Below are 24,482 nucleotides of genomic sequence, written 5' to 3'. Positions count from 1 at the left end.
GTCTAGGCCCGAGGAGCAGGGTAGGCTTCTCAGTCCACACGCAAGAGTCTTGGAGGAGGCTGGGCCCAGCGGGCCGAGCAACACGACGCAGGCACGTGGCAGGCAGCTTGTTAGGCAGAAACCTGTGCAGTTCCCTTAGGGAACACTGCAAAAGATTTAAGACTACAGGTGTTGGCAGTAAACCCACTTGGTAGCAGTCTGTACCACCCAGATTTACCTGGTAGCTGTGGCTGAGCAGTCAGACTTCTCTCAAGAAGAGTTAGGCAGTATGCAAAGTATACACAATAGGCACTCAGACACACCAATGCAAGCAAACACTGACCAGAGCTGTGGTATCAAAGTATATAATTATTAATTTAAAAACAAACTGAAACACTCCAGCACTCTTATTGTAAAATATTCTAAACACAGTTACTATTATAATATATACACCCCTTTTTCCTTATCAGATAAGTCACAGTAAAACACCACTTATTTTCATACAGAGGTGAGCGCTTAACTAGATGGCACTCCAATAAGTTTGTGAGAAAGGGAGGGAAAAAGACAGAATATGGAAAGGTACACCACTCTAAGATTCAGGAACACTGTTAGCAAGGCAGAAGAGCAAAAGTCATTGGTGAGCCAAAGTCCAAAGGCTGGGCCCACTCTTAGAGAGAGCAGAGCACAAATGCGCCCAAGATCACATAGTTACAAAAGGCTTTGAAAGTCTTGCAGAGGGTTCAAAAAGAGTTTAGAGAGGCTTTAGGAAAGTTTAGCCAGGGTGTCCCAGGCTAACCCAGGTTCGAAAGCCGGGGGCTAAATCTACCCCGTACAGTCGGTAGCAAGGGAAGCCGGGCGGGACACGGTACCTTAAGTGGGAAGGATCCTCCAGCGGTGGCAGTTTTTTCTGGCAGTGGGTGCAGGTCGCGTCGTCGTCCAGGGGAAGAGAAGATCTCGACCTGGGGGAAAGATGAAGGTCGTTGCACTACCAGGGAAGAAACCAGCCGCAGAGTTTTCCGGTTAAAGGTGGTACCTTTGTTCGCGGTCGTGGTAAAACGTGGTATCTCGGTTGCTGGGGTGCTTGGCACAGGCAAGGCGGCCACGAGGTACGTCGGGAAGGCGAAAAGATGGTGAAACTGGTTATCCCCACCAGTCAAAGGAAGAAGACTCTCCGGCGGGAGATCTCCTCTGTTGTTGGGAAAAGTGGTGAGATGGTCCAGCAGGGCTCCACCGGTGGTGGTGTCGTGGCAGGTCGGCTCAGCTTCTCCCTCGTCGGATTCTTAGGTCCTGTGGCGACTTCTGAAGTTCCAGTCCCCAAAGTCCTGCTTTTATGCAGAAAACCCCCATTCACTCAGCCTAGCTGTCACTCAAACATGCTAAGTGGTGAGCCGGCCGGCTCACCACTTGGGCCAATCAGGACGGAGTGCGACTTGAGTTGCCTAGGCAACTCAGTCCAGGGTGCCTAAATTCCCCTCCACCCCTCCTAAGTGCCCCAGACAGAGTGGCACCACTTTGGAGGGCTTCTGTGGAGAAGCCCGCCAAAAAGTGGAACAAAGGGCTCGACTTGGAATCACAGAAGAGAATACAAACGCCATTTTAAAATCAAATTTTGGAAAAAAAATAAAAACCGGAGAATTAATATTAATTAAATAAACCAGCGGTATGAAATCCCATAGGAAAATATTTGCGGTTGATTATAAAAAGTAGTATCCACTGCCACCAGCCAAAACTCGATCAGGGGGGACGAAGACGTGCCCCCTCGACTAACAGACCCCGGGGCAATTGAATTGCCCCAGCCAGTACGTCCACAATATGATGGTTTGTACTGGTTCTGTTCAGAATTTAAGACTAGTAAAGTCAATGGTGACTTTACATGCCCAAGGAGACAGTAGTCAGTCCCAGGGTTATGGAGTCTATACTGGGGAGTCACTATGACACCCCTGTGTCACTGCACTGAGGGTGCTGTGTAACACACATCACAAAAACAAAGCCCTATGGAGTAAAAGACCCCATACCCCCTTAAACACATCTAGATTCAAAGAAACACACTCAAATCATGCCCAATAGTGAGGGTAAAAGAGTCTCACTCTTGGCAGGAGAAAAAAATAAACCCCAAAAAATCCAGCAAAGCTGTTGGGGGACTCACTAGGTTAGGAAATTCAGCCTAAACAGAGAATTCTCCCCAACACAGCTCGACAAAATGGCTGCCGTGCCAGGCAGGGCACCCATCCGACGCCATTCCAGGAGTTCGACGAAGAACGAGTGCCAAGGTGGGAGTGGCCTCAACCAGGTACGTGGCCTACACCCTATCCTTCATTTGCGCAGGGCAAGTTCCCACTAGGTCCTTGCGGCAGGGTATGCAGCGGCTCCAGCAGCCTCCCGCTACCCTGTCGGTACTCCCTACCACCTCTCCGGCCTGTGAAGAGGGGTTCTTCGAGAGGTTCCTCTGGCTCATGAAGTCACCTCGGATGGGAGTTATCCTCAGGGACGCCATCAGGGACGTGCACCCTATGATGCTACCGGCACCAGAGGCTCCTCCTCGGGCATCCCCAGCCCCGGCACAGCCTCTGCCTCCGGCACCCCAGCCAATTCCTGAGGCGGTTCCGTACCAGCATCACCCTGCGGCTCCGGTCCCTGTACCACAGCCTCCGGCTCCCACTACTCCTCCACCTACGCAGGATCCTCCTGACCCACAAGGTACGCCAAGTACAGACTGATGGAGGGGGATACACTCTTGCTATCGGCCCATCCTCAGCCACATTCCTCGGTGATCGCTGCGGCATCACTATACTCCAATCCTCAGTCGTCTTCAACCTCCTCCGCGGCAACGCTAGTAGGAGAACATCTTGGAGGTGTACGGGAAGACGCTGTATTCGAATGCGTCCCTACATCTTCGTCAGGCCAACGCCATGCTGGCAGTCGCTAACCAAAGGTTATGATTGGAAATTGCGGACTTCCTCCTGGAACTCTCTATGCAGAGCCAATCACGTTTCAAGGCAGGACTGGCTGAGGCCAAGCTGGTGGCGCAGGACCTCATGGAATCCACCCTGGCCCATACTGACACCTTTGGCTGTGCCATCTGTATTGCCACGGACATGAGAAGGACAGCCTGGCTCCGGGCAATGAAATTCAACCCAGACGTCCAGGAACACATATTAGATCTGCCGTTTCGAGGGGGGTGGGACCTCTTCCACTCCACCACGGACGAAGAGCTGGACAAAAAGAAAAATAGCTCACAAACGGCCAAGTCTTTATCCATCTTGACAAAGACCACGGCCAAGTCGTACACCCAGTCATGGCAGCAATCTGACATGGGGTGTACATACAGAGGGTTCCGTAGCTCCCAGGAACGGAGATCCAGATAGCCTGACCACTCGCCGTCTGAAAGCTGGTGCAAGCAACAAAAAGGGGGCGGGGGAGTGCTTTTTGCAGTCCCCCTCCTCTGCGACAGCCTCCGAGCAAAAGAAGGCATGACACGCCCCTTGAGGTCCACGTGTCTCCAGTGGTGGGCAGGCTTGCTCTCCATGCACATTTCTGGTGCCAGAATTTCGCGCACCCCTGGATCCTCTCTGTAGTATCCACGGGGTACCATCTACCCAACCCAGCCTCTCCTCCACTCCCCCCGACCTCGACAACTGGCTCATTACGGGGGACTCGTTCAACGCGTGTTTTTCAAACACCCAAAAAAAACAGTAGATCTCCTCTTCAGCCTGGGTTTTTCAATCAACAAGAAGAAATCCAGCTTAGTCCCCAGCCAAGTAAAACAATTTCTGGGAGCGCTAATTGGGACGGAAGACGGCCTTGTCTTCCCCTCCAGGGAGAGGGTTCAGAAAATGCTCTCTCAAATTCCTCAATATGTAGCCAGTCGGGAGGTGACGGTACGCAAAGCGATGCGTTTGCTAGGGATGATGGCATCATGTATATACTTGGTTCCCCACGCGTGGCTGCGCATGCGTCCCATGCAAGAGTGGCTCAACAGCCAGTGGTGTCAGGCCAGCGGACAATGGGAAGATCTGTTAGTTGTCTCGCCAGCCCTCGTTCTCTCTCTGCAGTGGTGGTCAAGAGAAAACCTCTTGAAGGGGAAAACCTTCACCGCCCCTGCAGTGGAAGCCACTCTCACGACAGACGCATCTCTCACGGGGTGGGGGGGGGGGTGCCTAACCTGCTTCAGCAGACAGCACACGGAGTGTGGTCCCCTCAAGTAGTGTCCAACCATATAAACTTACTGGAACTACTAGCGGTGTTCAAAGCATTGAAAGCCTTTCAGGTGCACCTGCAAGGGAAGACAGTACTGATCCTAACAGACAGCACTACAGCAATGAATTACCTGAACAAACAGGGGGGCACTCACTCTCCAGGGCTATCCAAGCTGTCCCAAAACATTTGGATATGGGCTCTCAAACACAAGATGTTTTTGTTGTCCCAACATGTTCCAGGGGAACTCAATCTTCTGGCAGAAGTACTCAGCAGAGATTTTCCTCTGCCAGAAGAATACAAATGGTGACTGCACGAAGACATTGTGTCCAATGTCTTCGCAGAATGGGGTTTCCCAGAGATCAACCTGTTCTCTACTCAGGAGAACGCCCAATGCCAAGACTACGCCTCCAGGTACCCCCAGAACCGATCCAAGGGGGAACGGTCTCTGGATAACTTGGTCAAGGAAATTTGTCTACGCCCACCCCCGACTCACTTCTCAACAAGATGCACCAGGAACCAGTCACCATGATCCATGTGGGCCCGCTAACCCTGGTTCGCTCACCTGATGGAAATGTCCCTCTCCCCACCAGTCAAGCTGCCCTTCCCATACAACATGTTGTCTCAGGACAGGAGGGAGACCCTACACTCATGCCCACAAACTCTGAATTTAGCAGCCTGGCTCCCGAGATCATAGAGTTTGGACACCTGCAACTCCCTCAGAGATGCATGGACATACTCAGGGAAGCGAGAAAGCCTAATACACGTTATTGCTATGCCAGCAAATGGAAACGTTTTGTCATCTGATGCATTCCAAGGGCGTCAATCCCATCGATTGCTCACCCTCGCACATTGTGTTGTATCTAACCGACCTGCTGGACTCAGGGTTTAGTCTTCAATTCCCTAAAGGTTCATCTGGCTGGTCTGTCAGCCTACACCACCTCACAACAAAAATTATCGTGGTGGAAAATACCAGTAATGAAAGCCTTTATGGAAGGGGTCAAGCGGATTTATCCTCCCATCTCTCACCCAGCCCCTGGGTGGGACCTGAATGTGGTTTTGACCAGGCTCACGGGAGCTCCCTTCGAGCCTATGCATAAAGCAAGTTTGAAAGATCTGACTTATAAAACAGCCTTCCTAGTGGCTATCACTTCTATCAGAAGAGTTGGCGAACTACAGGCCCTGTCTGTATTAGACCCCTTTATTACAGTCCACAAAGATTGGGTAGTTCTGCGCACACATCCAAAGTTTGCGCCTAAATTCATTTCAAAGTTCCATGTGAACCAGTCAATCGAACTATCCACTTTCTTCAAGAACCCCACTAACATGGCCGAAAGAAGCCTTCACACACTAGACGTGCGCAGGGCAGTCATGTTTTACCTGGAAAGAACTAAACCACTAAAGAAGACTAAACAATTCTTTGTTTCACTGGCAGCTGGTAGAGAAGGTGATCCTGTCTCTAAATCAGTGATTTCAAGGTGGATTGTCAAATGAATCACACTGTTTCTCTCTTGCTAAGAGAGAACTGTCCTTCTAGCCTAGAGCACACTCTACTCGAAGCACTGGGGCATCCATAGCATTCATTGCAAATGTTCCTCTTGAGTCCATTTGCAAAGCAGCAACCTGGAGTTCTGTGGACACCTTTACAAATAACTATTGCCTAGACACTCATTATAGGTCTGATTCTCAGGTGGGACAAGCAGTACTAGGACATCTTTTCTCTACTGTTCCTTCTCACAACCCACCTCCAACTCCGGGTACTGCTCGCTAGTCTATGCACAGCATGTGATTCTAAGCAGATTACCAAGCATCAGAAGACGTGCATTACTCACCGTAATAGCATTTCTGATGATTGTATCTGCTTAGATTCACATGCACCCTCCCTACCTCCCCGCTCGGGGTGGAAGGAACATAGACGTCTTACTACTTTCTCTTTATGTACTCACTCACTTTAGCCTTGGGCTCCCTCATGCCAGAAAAAATACAATTGGAGGGACCTCGGCGTGTGAGGGATTTTGGGTACTACACACGTCACGATAGGGATAGTGTTACAGACACGCCTATGCCGACGTCCCCTTTCGGTCCCCGAAAGACAAGATGCAATACTCTGCGGTTACCACTGGATGTCGGACCATATGCACAGCATGTGAATCTAAGCAGATACAATCATCAGAAATGCTAATACGGTGAGTAATGCATGTCATTTAGCTGCGCTTTCTATTTTTAAGCGTGCTTCAGAAGAGTTATCTTACTTTAAAATTCCATTGATTGTGCAATTCATAGAGGGTCTCACTAACGTGTACCCTCCAGTCCCTTTTCAAGTTCCTGTTTGGGATCTAAATTTAGTATTAAAATTCCTTACATGCATCCCTTTCGAGCCTTTGTACTCTTGTCCGCTAAGGCTTCTCACTTTGAAGACAATCCTACTAGTGGCTATTACATCAGCCCACAGGGTGAGTGAATTACAGGCTCTCCCTTGCAAGCCTCCTCCCACAATCTTTCATAAAGACAAAGTTATACTGAAGTCAAGCCTTCATTTCTAACAAAAATAGTCTCTGACTTTCACTTGTCTCAAAAAATCACATTGCCATCTTTCTACCCTCCCCCTCATGCAAGTAAGGAGGAAGAAAGGCTACGCAGGCTGGACCCATAGCTTTTATATTTCTAGACTATCTAAATTTCGGCAAAGTGACCAACATTTAATTGGATACACCGGCAACAAATTGGGCCTGGCAGTAATGAAACAGACCTTATCCAGATGGATAATTCCAGCAATTGGAGAGTGTTACAGATTGGCAGGTAAAGAACCTCCAGATGGGCTAAGGGCTCATTCTACTAGGGGCATGGCGACTTCACCGGCTCTTCAAAGGGGTGTCTCGGTGCAAGATATTTGTGCAGCGGCCACCTGGTCGTCAATGCACACTTTTGTGAAACACTAGGGAGTCTTTTTGCTAAGGCTGTTCTTTATACGGTCCATGAGTAGAATTTATTAGTACTCCCTCCTCCAAATTTTCACTGCTTTGGGAGTCTATCTAAGATGAGGAATACGTGAGAGGACACAATCCATTGTGAGTGAGTGAGTAGAACTAGTTAGTTACCAACTGTAACTTTCTTTCGATAGGATGTTCCTCCCACGTATTCCTCATCGACCCTCCCAACCCACCCCGCTGTACAGTTTACGTATTTTACACTCAATGTTCCTTGAGAGCTTACGGTCTAAGGGGTATGCCTTATCAGCTCATCAATTGGGAATATCGAAAAAATAGAACTGAAGCCAATGGGCGCGGTTCAAGCCATTTATACTGCGGATGACATTGACACTCTACGGCAGCTCTCAAGGGACATTGACGCCGCAACATCGAGCAAAGCGCTCTCTGGTGTGGAAACATTTTTTCCTAAGCCCCAAAGCTCAAGATATGAATATCTAAGATGAGGAATACGTGGGAGGAACATCCAATCGAAAGAACGTTACAGTCGGTAAGTAACTAGCTCTTCTCACTCGTTTGAAGGTTTTTCAAAAGTTATTCAAATTGTACGAAACTGTATATTCTCCATCCTACTGCTTTTAAATTTGAATTGGTTTAATCCATTTACTACTCCTTTGTACTCAGTTGGGTTTTGGTAACTATCCAAGTCCTTTTTTATGTATATAGTTCTATATAAAAAATCACTACTTTTCATTTAGCCCTCTCAAAATGTGTAATCATGTACAAACATGCATACTTGTTTTTTATTACTGACTTTAAAGGTGCTTTGTATGTTGTATAGAGCATTTTACTGTTTTAATATTACTTGTGCATATGTGTGTACTTATGCGTAAATGTACACTCCTTACTTCTACTAAAGCGTATTCTTTCCAGTAGGTTCACTCTAGAAATTCCTTTGTCTGCTAGTGGCTTTATAAAGCATAGTTTGCCCCTCCGAAGTGTGTTTTCAGGCTGCTCTGCCACTTTACGAAGACACGCTTGGTCTAACATTGTGGTAAACCATGCCTTACACTAAAGGTTGATTTTTTTCTAAGCTCCCTGCCAATGTGTGTATGGTACTGCATTTTGAATCTTTGTACTAGTAATATTTCTTTAACATGTTGCAGATATGCTTACCTTACTTTTTGTTGACAGTAGGGTGGCTAAGTTCCCGATCTCCTTAATCCACTGTACACACAGTTCTTGGTGGATGGGTGCCCAGGAAATGATTTTCATCTGTGCCAAAATTGATTGGTTGCTATTAGTGGCTTTGAATCTTCCTAGTCGAAATGTTGACTCGCATGGCTGCTTAAGTGGACAAAGAACGATCCAATCGATCCTGTTCACTTTCAAAAGATATAGGAGGGCACAAATGGATTTTTGTGGAGATATTAAGCTACTTGTCAATGGTGAAAAAGCTTGTGTTTGGTGAGAACACTAGAATAAAAAACATGCCTTGAAATATCTGTCTCGTGGTGTTATGGACTAATTGATCATTCAAAAATATAGAACATAAAACTGCGTTTGTGCAACATATGCTTTTACAGAACGCTTACATATAGTGACGCTATTAAGATGTTTAAAAAAACTGTTTATTTCATTTTTTTTTTTTTCTTGTCTTAATTGAATATCTTTCTATTTGGTAGTGATGCTATCCGAGAGAAAATGAAGAAAAACTACATGTCCAATCCAAGTTACAATTACGAGCTTGTGAACAGAGCTTCTTTGGCTTGTGGCCCTATGGTTAAATGGGCAATCGCACAGGTAATTTCTTAAGTTTTATTATTTACAGAACTTGTATTGTAACTATTGCTGCACTTGGTACTCCATATGTTTCACTCTTTTAATAGAACAGTGGGATAAATGAGGCTACGGATTATATGCCTTACACGCAGGTGCTTATTTAGTGTTACTTTCACCCGATTAATAAAATATGAAATCGGGCTCAAAGTTACTGAAAATCAAGCTCATTGTTCAGGATATCAGCAAGGTGGATGAGAATAATGTACTTTTAATGAATTTCATTGGAGATAAAATGCATATTTTTGGGTCATTCAGAAATCCCAACAGGATTAGTCAATATTTTGATAATTTGCGGTTCAAACAGAATACCACATTAAGTTGGAAAATCTTGAAAATTGGTATCAATAGAAATATTCCTAAAATGATTTAAATTATTGGGTGGATGAAACCTTCCATAGTTGTAATATTTGATATTTATTTGCAATGGTTGGCTAAGATCGGTGACTTGATGGTAAATTTGAATTTTGGAGTGTAAGGAGTTGTGCTTTCTGGAAGCAAATTCGTAGATATGAACCTGGAGTCCTGCAACAATCCTAGATACTTCTAAAAGGCGTGGCGTCGTGTAATGTTACACTCGTAGTGTAATGCCTGGTGAAGAATCCGTAAACGTGTAAAGGTCCTGGTACTTTGGTCATTTTCTAATATCAGTGTTTTTGCTATGTTATCCTATTTTTAGTGAGCTGGAAGATTAGAATAAACGTGTAATTACGAGACTTCTTAGTTAAGTATATAGTTTAGTATAAACTGACAAGTTTCTGTTTTTTTTAGTTTGTGAATCAGTTTAGTTCACACACTATGTATATTCATTTGCTCTGGAATATTACAACTTGTTTATGAAAGTTAAGCATTGAAAGGGACTGTTGTTGTAATAGTGCCCATGTACTATGGGCACATGCTACCCACAATGCTCCTTTTAGCCTGCGACCTCTGCAGATTGTTATCACCTGTATGTAACTACATGAAGTTCTTGTGTAAATTGTTTCTTCTCTTCAAACTATAATTATATTTTTGTATTCTTTGCTACGAACATTTTAATTATTTTATTCCACACTAACTTCTGAGATCATATTGGCTTGACAACGAGTACACTGCAAAACTGTGATGCACACATACCCACAACTGTACACGTCTTTAGTTCAGTTCCCTCTGTGGTGAGAGTGGGTGCATGGGAATATTAAAAATAAAAATACGAGCTGCAAAACTATTAATAGTAACTAAGGTATAACTTTTGCAGTTTAAAAAGTTTTAGATACACATGCTGTGCATAGATTAGGACGCAGGATTCCCTCCTGGTAAAGCGTCTCCCCATTTTTGAGATTTCTCTTTTTTTGCATCTATGCAGTAGTACCTGGTGAAGGTTATGTTAACAGATTTCTAAAACACACGTTCGCCCTAAGGCCTATTGGCGCGTAGCGGAAAGGCACAGTCGGGTGGGTCATGGATCGGAAGGCTGTCCCTAAGTTTGAATGGTGCGTAGTGTATGATGGGTAGCTAGCAGACAGATGCTCATCAGCCTCTGTGGGTTTGGCTTATCAGTTTGCTGGGTAAGATTTTCATACATGTGAATATTCTTCCTGACCTGTGTCAACCCCAGAACCTTTCGCTTGGACTTGGTAATGATTTTGACTTGTCCCTAGGTAAGTGGTAATCTTTTTCCCCTGTCCACCTAGTCTCTTACTCTTTTTATGGGTGACCTTTTTATGTCTCTCCATAGTTGTGTTTAGAGTTATAGTTCCCTATAACATTTTGGCTTAGGCTTTGTTAGGGGAGTTTTCCTAAAGTCCACTTGCAGTAAGACTACATAAAACTACGCCTTTGGTTTACAGGTCCCCAACTTTTTGTATAAGCTTTTACTACTCAAGGAACCTTGGTAGAGTGGCAGAGCAGTCAGGCTTATCATAGGAGGACGATGTGAGCTGTAGTTAAGCATACCGAGCCCGGTTAGTACACAAGAATTGTCTTAAAATACTTAGATCACTTAACCAACATACATAGGAATACTTATAAACACTTTTCAAAGACCACTGCTTAGTTGGTAGTTGCTCACGGTACAATTGTTAGAGTTTGCCACTTATGACAGTTCTACCGTATTATCGGTACGACCGTGCACTTATGCAAAGACAAAGATATACAGTAATTGTATTTAGTTATCAAAACCACATAAGATAAAGTCTTTTAGGAAGGAAAAGGGTTGGTTCTCCAGCATGGGGTCTGGCATGGATTCACATGGTCATGAATATTCCCTGTCATCAGGCTGGGAATCCTTGGTAAAGAAAAAATCAGTTTCAGTTTCACTTCTGAACTGTCTCCTAACAACCAATCACTGGTCTCTGGGTCATACTGCCCCCAGCCAATGACTGCCCTCTACCTAAGCCCCTCCTCTGTCAGCCATCTTCAGATTTTTACCGCACGTTCATGTGTTGGGAGTCCTCCTGCTATAGCTCCTGAGCTTTGACTGCATTTTGCAATTTTTCGAAGAGAGTTGCTCTATTTCTTTGGTCAATAGAGCCTCAAGCTCCATCAATCCACCCTCGGATTAACAGCAACATGTTTTTTGGATTCTTCAGCGCCTCTCAAGGGCAAATTTCATTGCGTTTTCTTCTTGGAGGATTCCAAAAGCTTCAAGGCCTACGCCGCGTGGACATGGCTGATGAGAAGGACTTGGTGCCTCTTTTCAAGATTTGCCCCGGCTGCAGCTTGTGGAATCTTTTCAGACGACGGACATTCCCAGTGCCTTTACTGCCTGCACTTTGGTCTGACGCACGTGGAGGATGACTGTGCATCTTGTCAGGATATGGTGTCCCGCACGCTGAATGATCGGTGCAGTCTTCTCAATGAGTGGCTGCAGGCCAAGCCCCTGCTCTGGGTGAGTCACGGCAGCATGCCACCCTTTCCCAGAATAAGAAAGTTGAGCGGTCTTCTACGACCTTTGAGGGCACCCCTCCCGCGGGGGTCCAACATAAGGCTAAGCACAGCGAGTCCACTGCCACCGGGAGCGCCGTTGCGACGGGCTCTGCGGCAGCCAGGGCGAATACAGCGTCTCCGGCGGCTTCGATCACGAGTCAACGCTCAGGATCTTCAAAGAAGAGGAATTGGACCATCCAGGCAAACTCTTGGAGAAGACCCATTCAGGCCCTCCGGAGAAGACCCAAGGGGGAGCGGGGCTCTAACCCCCCCCTCTAAGGCGAAGGTCGCAGACTTTACCAAGGCCGTGAAGGCTCAGGTACATCAGACGAAGGCCCAACCTTCCGTCAAAGGAGTGGTGGCATCCCTCGCGAAGGCCGCTGTGGCAGATCAGCAGGGCACGACCCCAAAGACAAGAGTATCCCTGCCGGCCAGGATGGAGTCCTCTTTTCAGCGCATCGAAAAGATGCCGGAGAAGATGATGCCTATTATTTCACCTAAACCGTCTCCCTTGGTCGCAGAAAAGGGGGGGGGAGACACGGTAGCTCTCGAGGGCACATATATCTCCTCAGAGGAGGAGCTCACCAACCTCCAGACCTTCCAGGAGGAGCGATGCGTCGAGAGCAGGCCCTACGGCAAGGATCCCGACGAGGGGGATGAAGGTGACGACGAGGAGACAGACAAGGAGCAGCAAGGCCACTGCCACCTTAGCCACCTTGAGAGATTTCTGTGGACATTCTCGCTGCTTTGCATACACTATGCTCTGAGATCCGGACGAGGATGCCTCTTGTGCCCCCTCCTTCGGCACCGGTACCATCAGGGGAACCACCATCCAAGAAGAGGAGAGAACACCCTCCGCCTCATTGCCACCCCTCTCCCCCCGACCCCTCCTCTGAGGGATGAGACTGATCCTGCCACAGCGACGACGGGCACTGGCACCGAGGACGACTGTGGATTGGGGGATCTACCGTCTCTGTCTCCCAGATCTTCGCCACCCGACGAGATGGGCTTGTTCCACGCATGATCTCCAGTGCCTCGAAGCTGTTCCAGCTTGTCCCTGAGGACAAGAAGAAAGAGGGTTTCCTATACCAGCGCTGCAAGGCGAAGAGGAAGACCGTTCTTTCGATACCGCTCTTGGATGACATTGGGACGAGGGGTAGTCCCTCATGAAGAACCCTTCCTCGGCCCCGGCGAAGAGGGACCATTTTGAGAAGAAATACCGGGTGCCAGACTCAGCGCCCAAGTGCTTACGGTCCCAACCGTCTCCGACTGTCTGGTTTCGGCGGCAGCCAAGAAGTAGTCTTCCGGGATCCTCCTCTTCGGCGGTCTCCCCACCCCACCCCCCGGACAGTGAGGGGAAGAAGCTGGGTGCCATGGGGCGAAGAGTTATCACGCTGGCAGCGACTACCATCAAGACCGCCAACGCCCTCGCCATTGTAGCACGTTACGACGGGGAGCTTTGGTTCACGATCGCTCCCATTCTGGACTTCCTTCCTGACGACAAGAGGGCGGAAGCTTTGGAGATTCTACAGGAAGGCGAGATGGCATCGGACCACACCATTACAGTGGCCACGGACATCGCCGACACAGGGTTCTGCCAGCAACAGCGTTTGCCTACGTCAGCGGTGCTGGCTGAGGGCCACACATTTTTGCCAGGATGTCCAGTCGAAGGTGTTGGACATGCCCTTAGACGGGGACAATTTGTTCGGGAAGACCGTGGACGACTCTCTTCAGGCCATCAAGGCGGACACAGACGGCTCGTGCATTGGGCACGCTTCAACAGCTACAGCCGTCCTTTCTGACTTTTGGTGGAAAATCCCAAGGTTGTTCCAAAGGATTCGGTGGAGATGCTTCGTCCTACCGTCAACCCACTCGCTCGTCGGCCCAGGAGACCTACAGGGGCCGTGCCAAATCTGACGGAGGAAGCCGTCTTCGTCCAGGCCCCCAAGGCAGCACGGATTGAACTGTCCGTGGCGTCGGGCCCCCACCCGTGCACCCCGGTGAGAGTTCGGCTGACGAACTTCATCAGAGCGTGGAAGACCATCTCCACCGACCACTGGGTGTTGGATGCTCTCGCCCACGCACACACCCTGAAGTTCTAACGTAAGTGTCCCCATATACCACCAGTGGCCCGGCAGGAAAACCACATCCCTCAGTGTCTGATGGAGGTGTGGGCCATGCTAAAACAGGGTTCGATAGAACTCGTCCCAAAGAAGCTCTGGTGCTCCGCAGTGTACTCTCGTTACTTTCTAGTCATAAAGAAGACCGGCGGTTGGAGGCCCATCCTAGACCTCCGCCATCTGAAAAAGTACATAAAGTCTCAAAAGTTCTGGATGGTGACTCTTCAGCACGTGCTAGGACAGCTAGAATAGGGAGGGGTTTCTATCGTCGGTGGACTTGGAAGATGCCTATTTTCACATCCCCATCCACAAGGGCCACTGCAAGTTCCTGTGCTTCGGTGGTTCAAGGGCAACATTAACAGTTCAAGGCCCTTCCCTTCGGATTCGGATTGAAGTCGGCGCCATGAGTTTTCACCAAGTGCCTGGCGCTGGTGGCGGCGCATCTGCGTCTACGAGGGATCCACGTATACCCCTACCTGAACGACTGGCTCATCCGGCAAGCTCAAAGGACATCGCCGTCGAAAACACAGCGAGGACTGTCCAACTCCTGACAGATTTGGGGTTCTCAGTGAATTATGCAAAGTCCTGCTTGACTCCCTCGCAGGATGTGCTGTTTCTGGGATCCCGACTCAACACAGTGTCGTGCCTGGGGTCTCCGTCGGAGGAAAGGATAGCAGCCATTTTGGGCAAGGTGCAACGGCTGTTGGCCCTAAAGGTCGCTACGGGGAGATCCATCAAGTCTCTGCTCGGCATGATGTCATGCATTTACCTCATCCGACTATACAGGCTGCGGATGTGTGCACTACAGGAGTTCCTCGACGGACTTTGGATATAAGTGTCAGGAAGCTTCCAGGACAAGATCAAGCTCGACGATATGATGGTGGGGAGTCCACTCACATCTGTCCGGAGGCGCAGATTTCCAGGCCCCGCCGTACCAGGAGACGGTCACGACAGACACTTCACTGGAAGGTTGCGGTGCTCACACCGGAAGGCTTCACGCAAGAGGCCTGTACCTGGCAGAGGAGAAGACGTTGCACATCAACGTGCTGGAGCTGCGAGTAGTATTTTGGGCCCTCATGTCCTTCCTGCTGTCCCTCAAGGGCAAGGTGGTGCGGGTTTTCATGGACAATACTACCACAATGTTTTACATCAGGAAGCAGAGGGGCACCAGATCCCCAGCACTCTCCAAAGAGGCGCAGGACCTTTGGCACTGGGCCGTAGCCCAGAGGATTTTCCTCATCCAGTTTCATCTGGCAGGACTGAAGAACACAGTCGCTGACTCCCTCAGCAGGGAGTTGCGCTCTTGCCACAAGTGGGAACTTCGGCAGGACCAAGTGGATCACCTATTCCGCAGATGGGGCAATCCCCAGATCAATCTGTTTGCGATGGCGGGCGACGAACACCATGAGCTGGAGGTTCGCCAGCAGGTTTCCCCAGCCGGAGAGCATGAGGGACGCGTTCTTTCCCCTGGGACGGGCTGTTTCTGTATGCGTTCCCTCCGTCGCTGTTGCTTCTTCGACTAGTCAATCAACTCAGACGGTCACGGTGCAGTGAGATCCTCGTCGCAGTGGCGTTGCCGAGACAGATATGGTACCCGGAACTTTTGGACATGTTGGCGTCCCCTCCAGTCAACTTCCGGCTGTCGCAGATCTTCTCGCCAGGGAAGGAGGTGCGATTCTACACCACGACCCAGGATCGCTGAACCTGAAGGCTGGCTCCTACAGCACTAGAGTTTAGGGGATATGATCTCCCAGCAGATTGTAAGGAGGTGCTTGCCAAGGCCAGAGCTTGATCTACTCTCAAATGCTACGGGCACAAGTGGAACAGGTTCGCCGTTTGGTGCCGTACTCAGAAGATCGACTCTCTACGAGTCACTGCTCTGCAGGTGCTTCTATATTTGTTGTTGTTGGCCAAGGCAAGACTGGCCCATGCTTCCATTAAAGTTCATCTGGCGACTATCTCCCGCTACATCAGATCTCCAGGACGATCTTCCTTATGGTCGCATCGATTGGTCAAGGAGTTAGTCATTGGACTATTTTGCTCGTTCCCGCCGGTGAAGGCTCCGGCCCCAGCGTGGGAGCTCAATGTGGTGCTTTCTAGGCCCATGGGACCTCCATTCGAGCCTATGCATGCGGTGCTACTGACAATTTTATCATGGAAAACAATTCTTGTGGCCATCACCTCCGCACGACGAGTGGGAGAGATCCAGGCCCTCTCTTGTAAACCACCTTATTTCACGTTCCACGAGACAAGGGTGGTGCTACGGACGCACCCCTCCTTCATGCCCAAGGTGCCGTCGAACGTTCCTCTAAACCCCTTGGTGTTAACTGTATTCTTCCCGACGCCTTCATCACCAGCTGAGAGGACTTTGCACTCCCTGGATGTGGCTATAGCGCTGAAGTTCTATGTGGACCGCACAAAGAGTTTCCGGAAGACGTTGCAACTTTTTGTGAACCTTGGCCCTGTGAACCATGGGAAGGCCCTCGCCAAGGCTTCCATTTCCAGGTGGCTCTCCGGCTGCATCACCCATTGTCACCGGTTGGCAAACCAACCGTTTCCTGGTCGTCCGAGAGCCCTTTCGACCAGAGCGATCGCTGCAAATACAGTGTTCCTGTCTTTTGTGCCCCTGCTTGACATCTGCAGGGCTGCTACGTGGTGGTCGACTCACACCTTCACAAGGTTCTACTGTGTCGACAGGGATTCCAGGGAGCAGTCCAGAGTCGGACAAGCAGTGCTGCGGAACCTGTCCGCTTGAAGTTGAGCCTGGTGAGTAGGTAAGATATGCTTAATGTTGAGCCTTGCCACCTCCCGTGGTTGTGCATGTGTGTACCGCTATGTATTCTTTATTCATGAGCATGTGCATCCATGCCAGACCCATGCTGGAGAACAACAGTTACAGGTAAGTAACTTGTTCCTTAGTCATACAGTAGAAGAGTTTAACATTCTAGAAGCGGTTTCTTAGCAAACTAAATCTTTCAAAGTTCGATTCCTAAATATATGCAAAAGTCAGTATGGATAGGGTACAAAGTCTTACGAAGCAGCAGAACAAAAGTTCCTGTGGATACTTTCAGTCTCTAGGACAAGGTACTAGCAGAGTTAACACAAAGTTGGAGACCTAGTTAAAGGACTCAAAAAAGGGACACAAGGCAGCAGTTTAGGTCTGAAGTCTAGATCGCCAATGCTACCAGTCACCTGTGGAACCCTGCAGGGTTCCATCCCCTCTCCAGTGATTTGCAATTTATACATGGAGCCGCTCGGAGCCATGCTAGCCACACACAACATCCACATCCACCAATACGCTGACGACACACAGCTATACCTCAAGATTGACTCCAACATCCATAGGCTCAAAACCTGCCTCTCGCTGATCCAGTCTTGGATGTCCAGTGCATACTTAAAACTCAACCCCTCCAGGACCGAATTCCCACTCCTCATCACCGAACATTCCGACCTGGCGATCAACCATGAACTCTGAGGGCTTAACACCCGAGCTCACCTCCTGCGCCAAGTCCCTGGGGTTCCACATCGACAAACACCTCTTCTTCAAGACACACATAGCTAAGAAAACTCGGACTGCTTGGCATGAGCTCTCCCTCCTGTGAAAAGTCGAGCCTTTCCTTCCTCCAGACAGCTTTAGATCCACTGTTCAAGCACTGGTCCTATCCCACCTGGATAGGGGCAATGCACTCCTCAAAGGCCTCCCGTCATCTTACCTTGTGCCACTGAGAATTGTCCTACACGCGGCCGCTCACCTCATCAAGGGTCTACTCAGATACAACCACATCACCTTGGCCCTCATCGGCCTTCACTAGCTCCCACTGCGCGCCAAATCCCCTTCTAGTCTTGCTGCATCATCTATCAGGCAGTCACCCTCATGTCTCTCGGCTACCTCAAGGAGAAACTCTGCATCTACGGCAGACGGCGTACCACCAGAAGCTAGGACACGTGCAGACTTGAAATCCACTGCTGCAAAAATCGAAAGGACCAGAAAAGAAGCCTTCCCTGCCTACGCCCCAAGACTATGGAACCGCCTCCCTGTTGGCATCACTGTTAGGCAGAATCCTGTGCAGTGCCCTTAGGGACCACTACACACAATTAAGACTACAGGTGGCAATACAAGTTTTACCTTTGGTACAAGCCTGTACCGCTATGTCAGAGTGGTAGCAGTGGCGGTGCAGCCAGGCTTATCTCAAGAGTATATGAGCAGTAGCAGAGATTACACCAAGGGGCCACAATTACTGTGACTCAAGCAAACACTGACTCAAGGTTTCAGGCAGAAAAATATAAGTACATTTATTTTTAAACCATTCGTTATAAACACAACACTTCTATCAAACTTAAACAAAAACCACACGTTAAATATACTACAACTAACAAATTCACTTTGTAGAGTAAGTCTCAAGGTAACTACCCTGTGTTTGAATGAACCGGTGTTATGAACAAAACATGTTACCGTGAATACGATTGCGATCACTTTTTGAAAGTTCGGTCTAATAACTAAACGCGTATCTGTAGCATGAAATGCTACCGGGGCAAAAACACACTTGGCACCTGAGATACCCAGAGGGAGTTGGAGGCAAAAATCACAGGCAATACTTTGCTTAGGCAGACAGAATCGAGAAACACTCGGACAGTAGTTCAAAAGTCAAAGGCCAAGAGCCAGGGTCAAGTGACACCAGGGGCCTGTTGCTGAAGATCACACAGTCAGACAGTTCACGATTCAACGTAGCCAAAAGTACTTCGATATTGTCAATGTTCAGAAGCAAAAGTTATAAGAAGGAGGGAAGACAAGGGCAAGCCTTGGAGATGAAGAAAAGGGTTCACCCAGTTTCCGCGAGTAGAACACTACAGCAACGTGCACCGATATCGACCAAGGGAGAGGATCCTCTGGCTGTGGAAGATGAGCTGGTTATCCCCACCAAGCTCAAGGGAAGAAGACTCCGGACTGGATCTTCTTAGTCGTTGAAGGGAAGATGGCTCAGGACTGCAGCAGGGCTTCACCGGGACGGGGTAGTTGCAGTAGCCGTCCTTCTCTCTGCTTCTCTTCGGTTCCTTGTAGCTCCAGTGGTGACTCGCTGACTTCTAACCCAAGAGACCTGCCTTTTATGCGCAAAACCTCCATTCACACAGCCTGGCTGTCAATCACCCAGCAGGGGGGTTGTCCAACCTGGACAAACACCTCAGCCAATCATGGCAAAGTGCGACTTGGGTTTCCTAGGATACCCTGTGCAGGGGGTGACTACACCCCTCCCTCACATTCACCTAGACACCCAGACGCCTGGTGGTGGGCTTCTGCGTAGAAGCCCACCAAAAGACAGTGAACAAAGAAGGCGAACCTAGTTTGCCGCGCAAAGTAAAACACAAGAACCCAGTTGCTCAACGGGCAGGCACGCCCTATAAATAAATAAACAATACAATACAATACAAGAAGGAGTTTAATAAAAAGAAATGGCGAATAAACCCAACCAGAGCCAAAAGAAAGACAATGTGGTCAAGCGGGTTTATGTTTGAGGCTAATATAATAGCCAAGAACAGTACCATGTTTATCTAATATAATTGCGGTAGAAAAGTTAGGGTAGATGCCATTGCCACCAGCCAAGTCTAAATGTTAAGAGCGAAACAATGCTCTAGGAGGTACAGATAAAAAGGGAAACTGATTAACCCTTTCCAGTACTTCATGAAGATGGGGTGTACTGGATCTGTGGTAGATTGACTAGGTAAAGTTAATGGTAACTTTACCCTTTTTTGGGGGACGGTAGTCGCCTCAGAAATGGATTCGGGGAGTCTGAGCAACGAAATCAGTTTCAGTTTCACTTCTGAACTGTCTCCTAACAACCAATCACTGGTCTCTGGGTCATACTGCCCCCAGCCAATGACTGCCCTCTACCTAAGCCCCTCCTCTGTCAGCCATCTTCAGATTTTTACCGCACGTTCATGTGTTGGGAGTCCTCCTGCTATAGCTCCTGAGCTTTGACTGCATTTTGCAATTTTTCGAAGAGAGTTGCTCTATTTCTTTGGTCAATAGAGCCTCAAGCTCCATCAATCCACCCTCGGATTAACAGCAACATGTTTTTTGGATTCTTCAGCGCCTCTCAAGGGCAAATTTCATTGCGTTTTCTTCTTGGAGGATTCCAAAAGCTTCAAGGCCTACGCCGCGTGGACATGGCTGATGAGAAGGACTTGGTGCCTCTTTTCAAGATTTGCCCCGGCTGCAGCTTGTGGAATCTCTTCAGACGACGGACATTCCCAGTGCCTTTACTGCCTGCACTTTGGTCTGACGCACGTGGAGGATGACTGTGCATCTTGTCAGGATATGGTGTCCCGCACGCTGAATGATCGGTGCAGTCTTCTCAATGAGTGGCTGCAGGCCAAGCCCCTGCTCTGGGTGAGTCACGGCAGCATGCCACCCTTTCCCAGAATAAGAAAGTTGAGCGGTCTTCTACGACCTTTGAGGGCACCCCTCCCGCGGGGGTCCAACATAAGGCTAAGCACAGCGAGTCCACTGCCACCGGGAGCGCCGTTGCGACGGGCTCTGCGGCAGCCAGGGCGAATACAGCGTCTCCGGCGGCTTCGATCACGAGTCAACGCTCAGGATCTTCAAAGAAGAGGAATTGGACCATCCAGGCAAACTCTTGGAGAAGACCCATTCAGGCCCTCCGGAGAAGACCCAAGGGGGAGCGGGGCTCTAACCCCCCCCTCTAAGGCGAAGGTCGCAGACTTTACCAAGGCCGTGAAGGCTCAGGTACATCAGACGAAGGCCCAACCTTCCGTCAAAGGAGTGGTGGCATCCCTCGCGAAGGCCGCTGTGGCAGATCAGCAGGGCACGACCCCAAAGACAAGAGTATCCCTGCCGGCCAGGATGGAGTCCTCTTTTCAGCGCATCGAAAAGATGCCGGAGAAGATGATGCCTATTATTTCACCTAAACCGTCTCCCTTGGTCGCAGAAAAGGGGGGGGGAGACACGGTAGCTCTCGAGGGCACATATATCTCCTCAGAGGAGGAGCTCACCAACCTCCAGACCTTCCAGGAGGAGCGATGCGTCGAGAGCAGGCCCTACGGCAAGGATCCCGACGAGGGGGATGAAGGTGACGACGAGGAGACAGACAAGGAGCAGCAAGGCCACTGCCACCTTAGCCACCTTGAGAGATTTCTGTGGACATTCTCGCTGCTTTGCATACACTATGCTCTGAGATCCGGACGAGGATGCCTCTTGTGCCCCCTCCTTCGGCACCGGTACCATCAGGGGAACCACCATCCAAGAAGAGGAGAGAACACCCTCCGCCTCATTGCCACCCCTCTCCCCCCGACCCCTCCTCTGAGGGATGAGACTGATCCTGCCACAGCGACGACGGGCACTGGCACCGAGGACGACTGTGGATTGGGGGATCTACCGTCTCTGTCTCCCAGATCTTCGCCACCCGACGAGATGGGCTTGTTCCACGCATGATCTCCAGTGCCTCGAAGCTGTTCCAGCTTGTCCCTGAGGACAAGAAGAAAGAGGGTTTCCTATACCAGCGCTGCAAGGCGAAGAGGAAGACCGTTCTTTCGATACCGCTCTTGGATGACATTGGGACGAGGGGTAGTCCCTCATGAAGAACCCTTCCTCGGCCCCGGCGAAGAGGGACCATTTTGAGAAGAAATACCGGGTGCCAGACTCAGCGCCCAAGTGCTTACGGTCCCAACCGTCTCCGACTGTCTGGTTTCGGCGGCAGCCAAGAAGTAGTCTTCCGGGATCCTCCTCTTCGGCGGTCTCCCCACCCCACCCCCCGGACAGTGAGGGGAAGAAGCTGGGTGCCATGGGGCGAAGAGTTATCACGCTGGCAGCGACTACCATCAAGACCGCCAACGCCCTCGCCATTGTAGCACGTTACGACGGGGAGCTTTGGTTCACGATCGCTCCCATTCTGGACTTCCTTCCTGACGACAAGAGGGCGGAAGCTTTGGAGATTCTACAGGAAGGCGAGATGGCATCGGACCACACCATTACAGTGGCCATGGACATCGCCGACACAGGGTTCTGCCAGCAACAGCGTTTGCCTACGTCAGCGGTGCTGGCTGAGGGCCACACATTTTTGCCAGGATGTCCAGTCGAAGGTGTTGGACATGCCCTTAGACGGGGACAATTTGTTCGGGAAGACCGTGGACGACTCTCTTCAGGCCATCAAGGCGGACACAGACGGCTCGTGCATTGGGCACGCTTCAACAGCTACAGCCGTCCTTTCTGACTTTTGGTGGAAAATCCCAAGGTTGTTCCAAAGGATTCGGTGGAGATGCTTCGTCCTACCGTCAACCCACTCGCTCGTCGGCCCAGGAGACCTACAGGGGCCGTGCCAAATCTGACGGAGGAAGCCGTCTTCGTCCAGGCCCCCAAGGCAGCACGGATTGAACTGTCCGTGGCGTCGGGCCCCCACCCGTGCACCCCGGTGAGAGTTCGGCTGACGAACTTCATCAGAGCATGGAAGACCATCTCCACCGACCACTGGGTGTTGGATGCTCTCGCCCACGCACACACCCTGAAGTTCTAACGTAAGTGTCCCCATATACCACCAGTGGCCCGGCAGGAAAACCACATCCCTCAGTGTCTGATGGAGGTGTGGGCCATGCTAAAACAGGGTTCGATAGAACTCGTCCCAAAGAAGCTCTGGTGCTCCGCAGTGTACTCTCGTTACTTTCTAGTCATAAAGAAGACCGGCGGTTGGAGGCCCATCCTAGACCTCCGCCATCTGAAAAAGTACATAAAGTCTCAAAAGTTCTGGATGGTGACTCTTCAGCACGTGCTAGGACAGCTAGAATAGGGAGGGGTTTCTATCGTCGGTGGACTTGGAAGATGCCTATTTTCACATCCCCATCCACAAGGGCCACTGCAAGTTCCTGTGCTTCGGTGGTTCAAGGGCAACATTAACAGTTCAAGGCCCTTCCCTTCGGATTCGGATTGAAGTCGGCGCCATGAGTTTTCACCAAGTGCCTGGCGCTGGTGGCGGCGCATCTGCGTCTACGAGGGATCCACGTATACCCCTACCTGAACGACTGGCTCATCCGGCAAGCTCAAAGGACATCGCCGTCGAAAACACAGCGAGGACTGTCCAACTCCTGACAGATTTGGGGTTCTCAGTGAATTATGCAAAGTCCTGCTTGACTCCCTCGCAGGATGTGCTGTTTCTGGGATCCCGACTCAACACAGTGTCGTGCCTGGGGTCTCCGTCGGAGGAAAGGATAGCAGCCAATTTGGGCAAGGTGCAACGGCTGTTGGCCCTAAAGGTCGCTACGGGGAGATCCATCAAGTCTCTGCTCGGCATGATGTCATGCATTTACCTCATCCGACTATACAGGCTGCGGATGTGTGCACTACAGGAGTTCCTCGACGGACTTTGGATATAAGTGTCAGGAAGCTTCCAGGACAAGATCAAGCTCGACGATATGATGGTGGGGAGTCCACTCACATCTGTCCGGAGGCGCAGATTTCCAGGCCCCGCCGTACCAGGAGACGGTCACGACAGACACTTCACTGGAAGGTTGCGGTGCTCACACTGGAAGGCTTCACGCAAGAGGCCTGTACCTGGCAGAGGAGAAGACGTTGCACATCAACGTGCTGGAGCTGCGAGTAGTATTTTGGGCCCTCATGTCCTTCCTGCTGTCCCTCAAGGGCAAGGTGGTGCGGGTTTTCATGGACAATACTACCACAATGTTTTACATCAGAAAGCAGAGGGGCACCAGATCCCCAGCACTCTCCAAAGAGGCGCAGGACCTTTTGGCACTGGGCCGTAGCCCAGAGGATTTTCCTCATCCAGTTTCATCTGGCAGGACTGAAGAACACAGTCGCTGACTCCCTCAGCAGGGAGTTGCGCTCTTGCCACAAGTGGGAACTTCGGCAGGACCAAGTGGATCACCTATTCCGCAGATGGGGCAATCCCCAGATCAATCTGTTTGCGATGGCGGGCGACGAACACCATGAGCTGGAGGTTCGCCAGCAGGTTTCCCCAGCCGGAGAGCATGAGGGACGCGTTCTTTCCCCTGGGACGGGCTGTTTCTGTATGCGTTCCCTCCGTCGCTGTTGCTTCTTCGACTAGTCAATCAACTCAGACGGTCACGGTGCAGTGAGATCCTCGTCGCACTGGCGTTGCCGAGACAGATATGGTACCCGGAACTTTTGGACATGTTGGCGTCCCCTCCAGTCAACTTCCGGCTGTCGCAGATCTTCTCGCCAGGGAAGGAGGTGCGATTCTACACCACGACCCAGGATCGCTGAACCTGAAGGCTGGCTCCTACAGCACTAGAGTTTAGGGGATATGATCTCCCAGCAGATTGTAAGGAGGTGCTTGCCAAGGCCAGAGCTTGATCTACTCTCAAATGCTACGGGCACAAGTGGAACAGGTTCGCCGTTTGGTGCCGTACTCAGAAGATCGACTCTCTACGAGTCACTGCTCTGCAGGTGCTTCTATATTTGTTGTTGTTGGCCAAGGCAAGACTGGCCCATGCTTCCATTAAAGTTCATCTGGCGACTATCTCCCGCTACATC

General features: G+C 50.0%; 1 protein-coding gene across 1 annotated transcript in view; it reads left to right on the top strand.

The window, feature by feature from the left end:
* The window catches only part of DYNC1H1 (dynein cytoplasmic 1 heavy chain 1), a 2,031,190-nt gene that overhangs the window by 1,066,747 nt on the left and 939,961 nt on the right, over positions 1-24,482 (top strand). Inside the window, exon 53 of the mRNA XM_069637760.1 lies at positions 8,786-8,903. Within this exon, the coding sequence (XP_069493861.1) occupies positions 8,786-8,903 (118 nt within the window). The remainder of the gene's footprint in view (positions 1-8,785; positions 8,904-24,482) is intronic.

Source organism: Ambystoma mexicanum, chromosome 14, assembly GCF_040938575.1.
Source record: "Ambystoma mexicanum isolate Mex_15411 chromosome 14, UKY_AmexF1_1, whole genome shotgun sequence".
Classification (NCBI taxonomy): Eukaryota; Metazoa; Chordata; class Amphibia; order Caudata; family Ambystomatidae; genus Ambystoma; species Ambystoma mexicanum.
The sequence above is the reverse complement of the archived record's forward strand: the minus strand, read 5'-3'. Positions and strand labels throughout refer to the sequence as shown.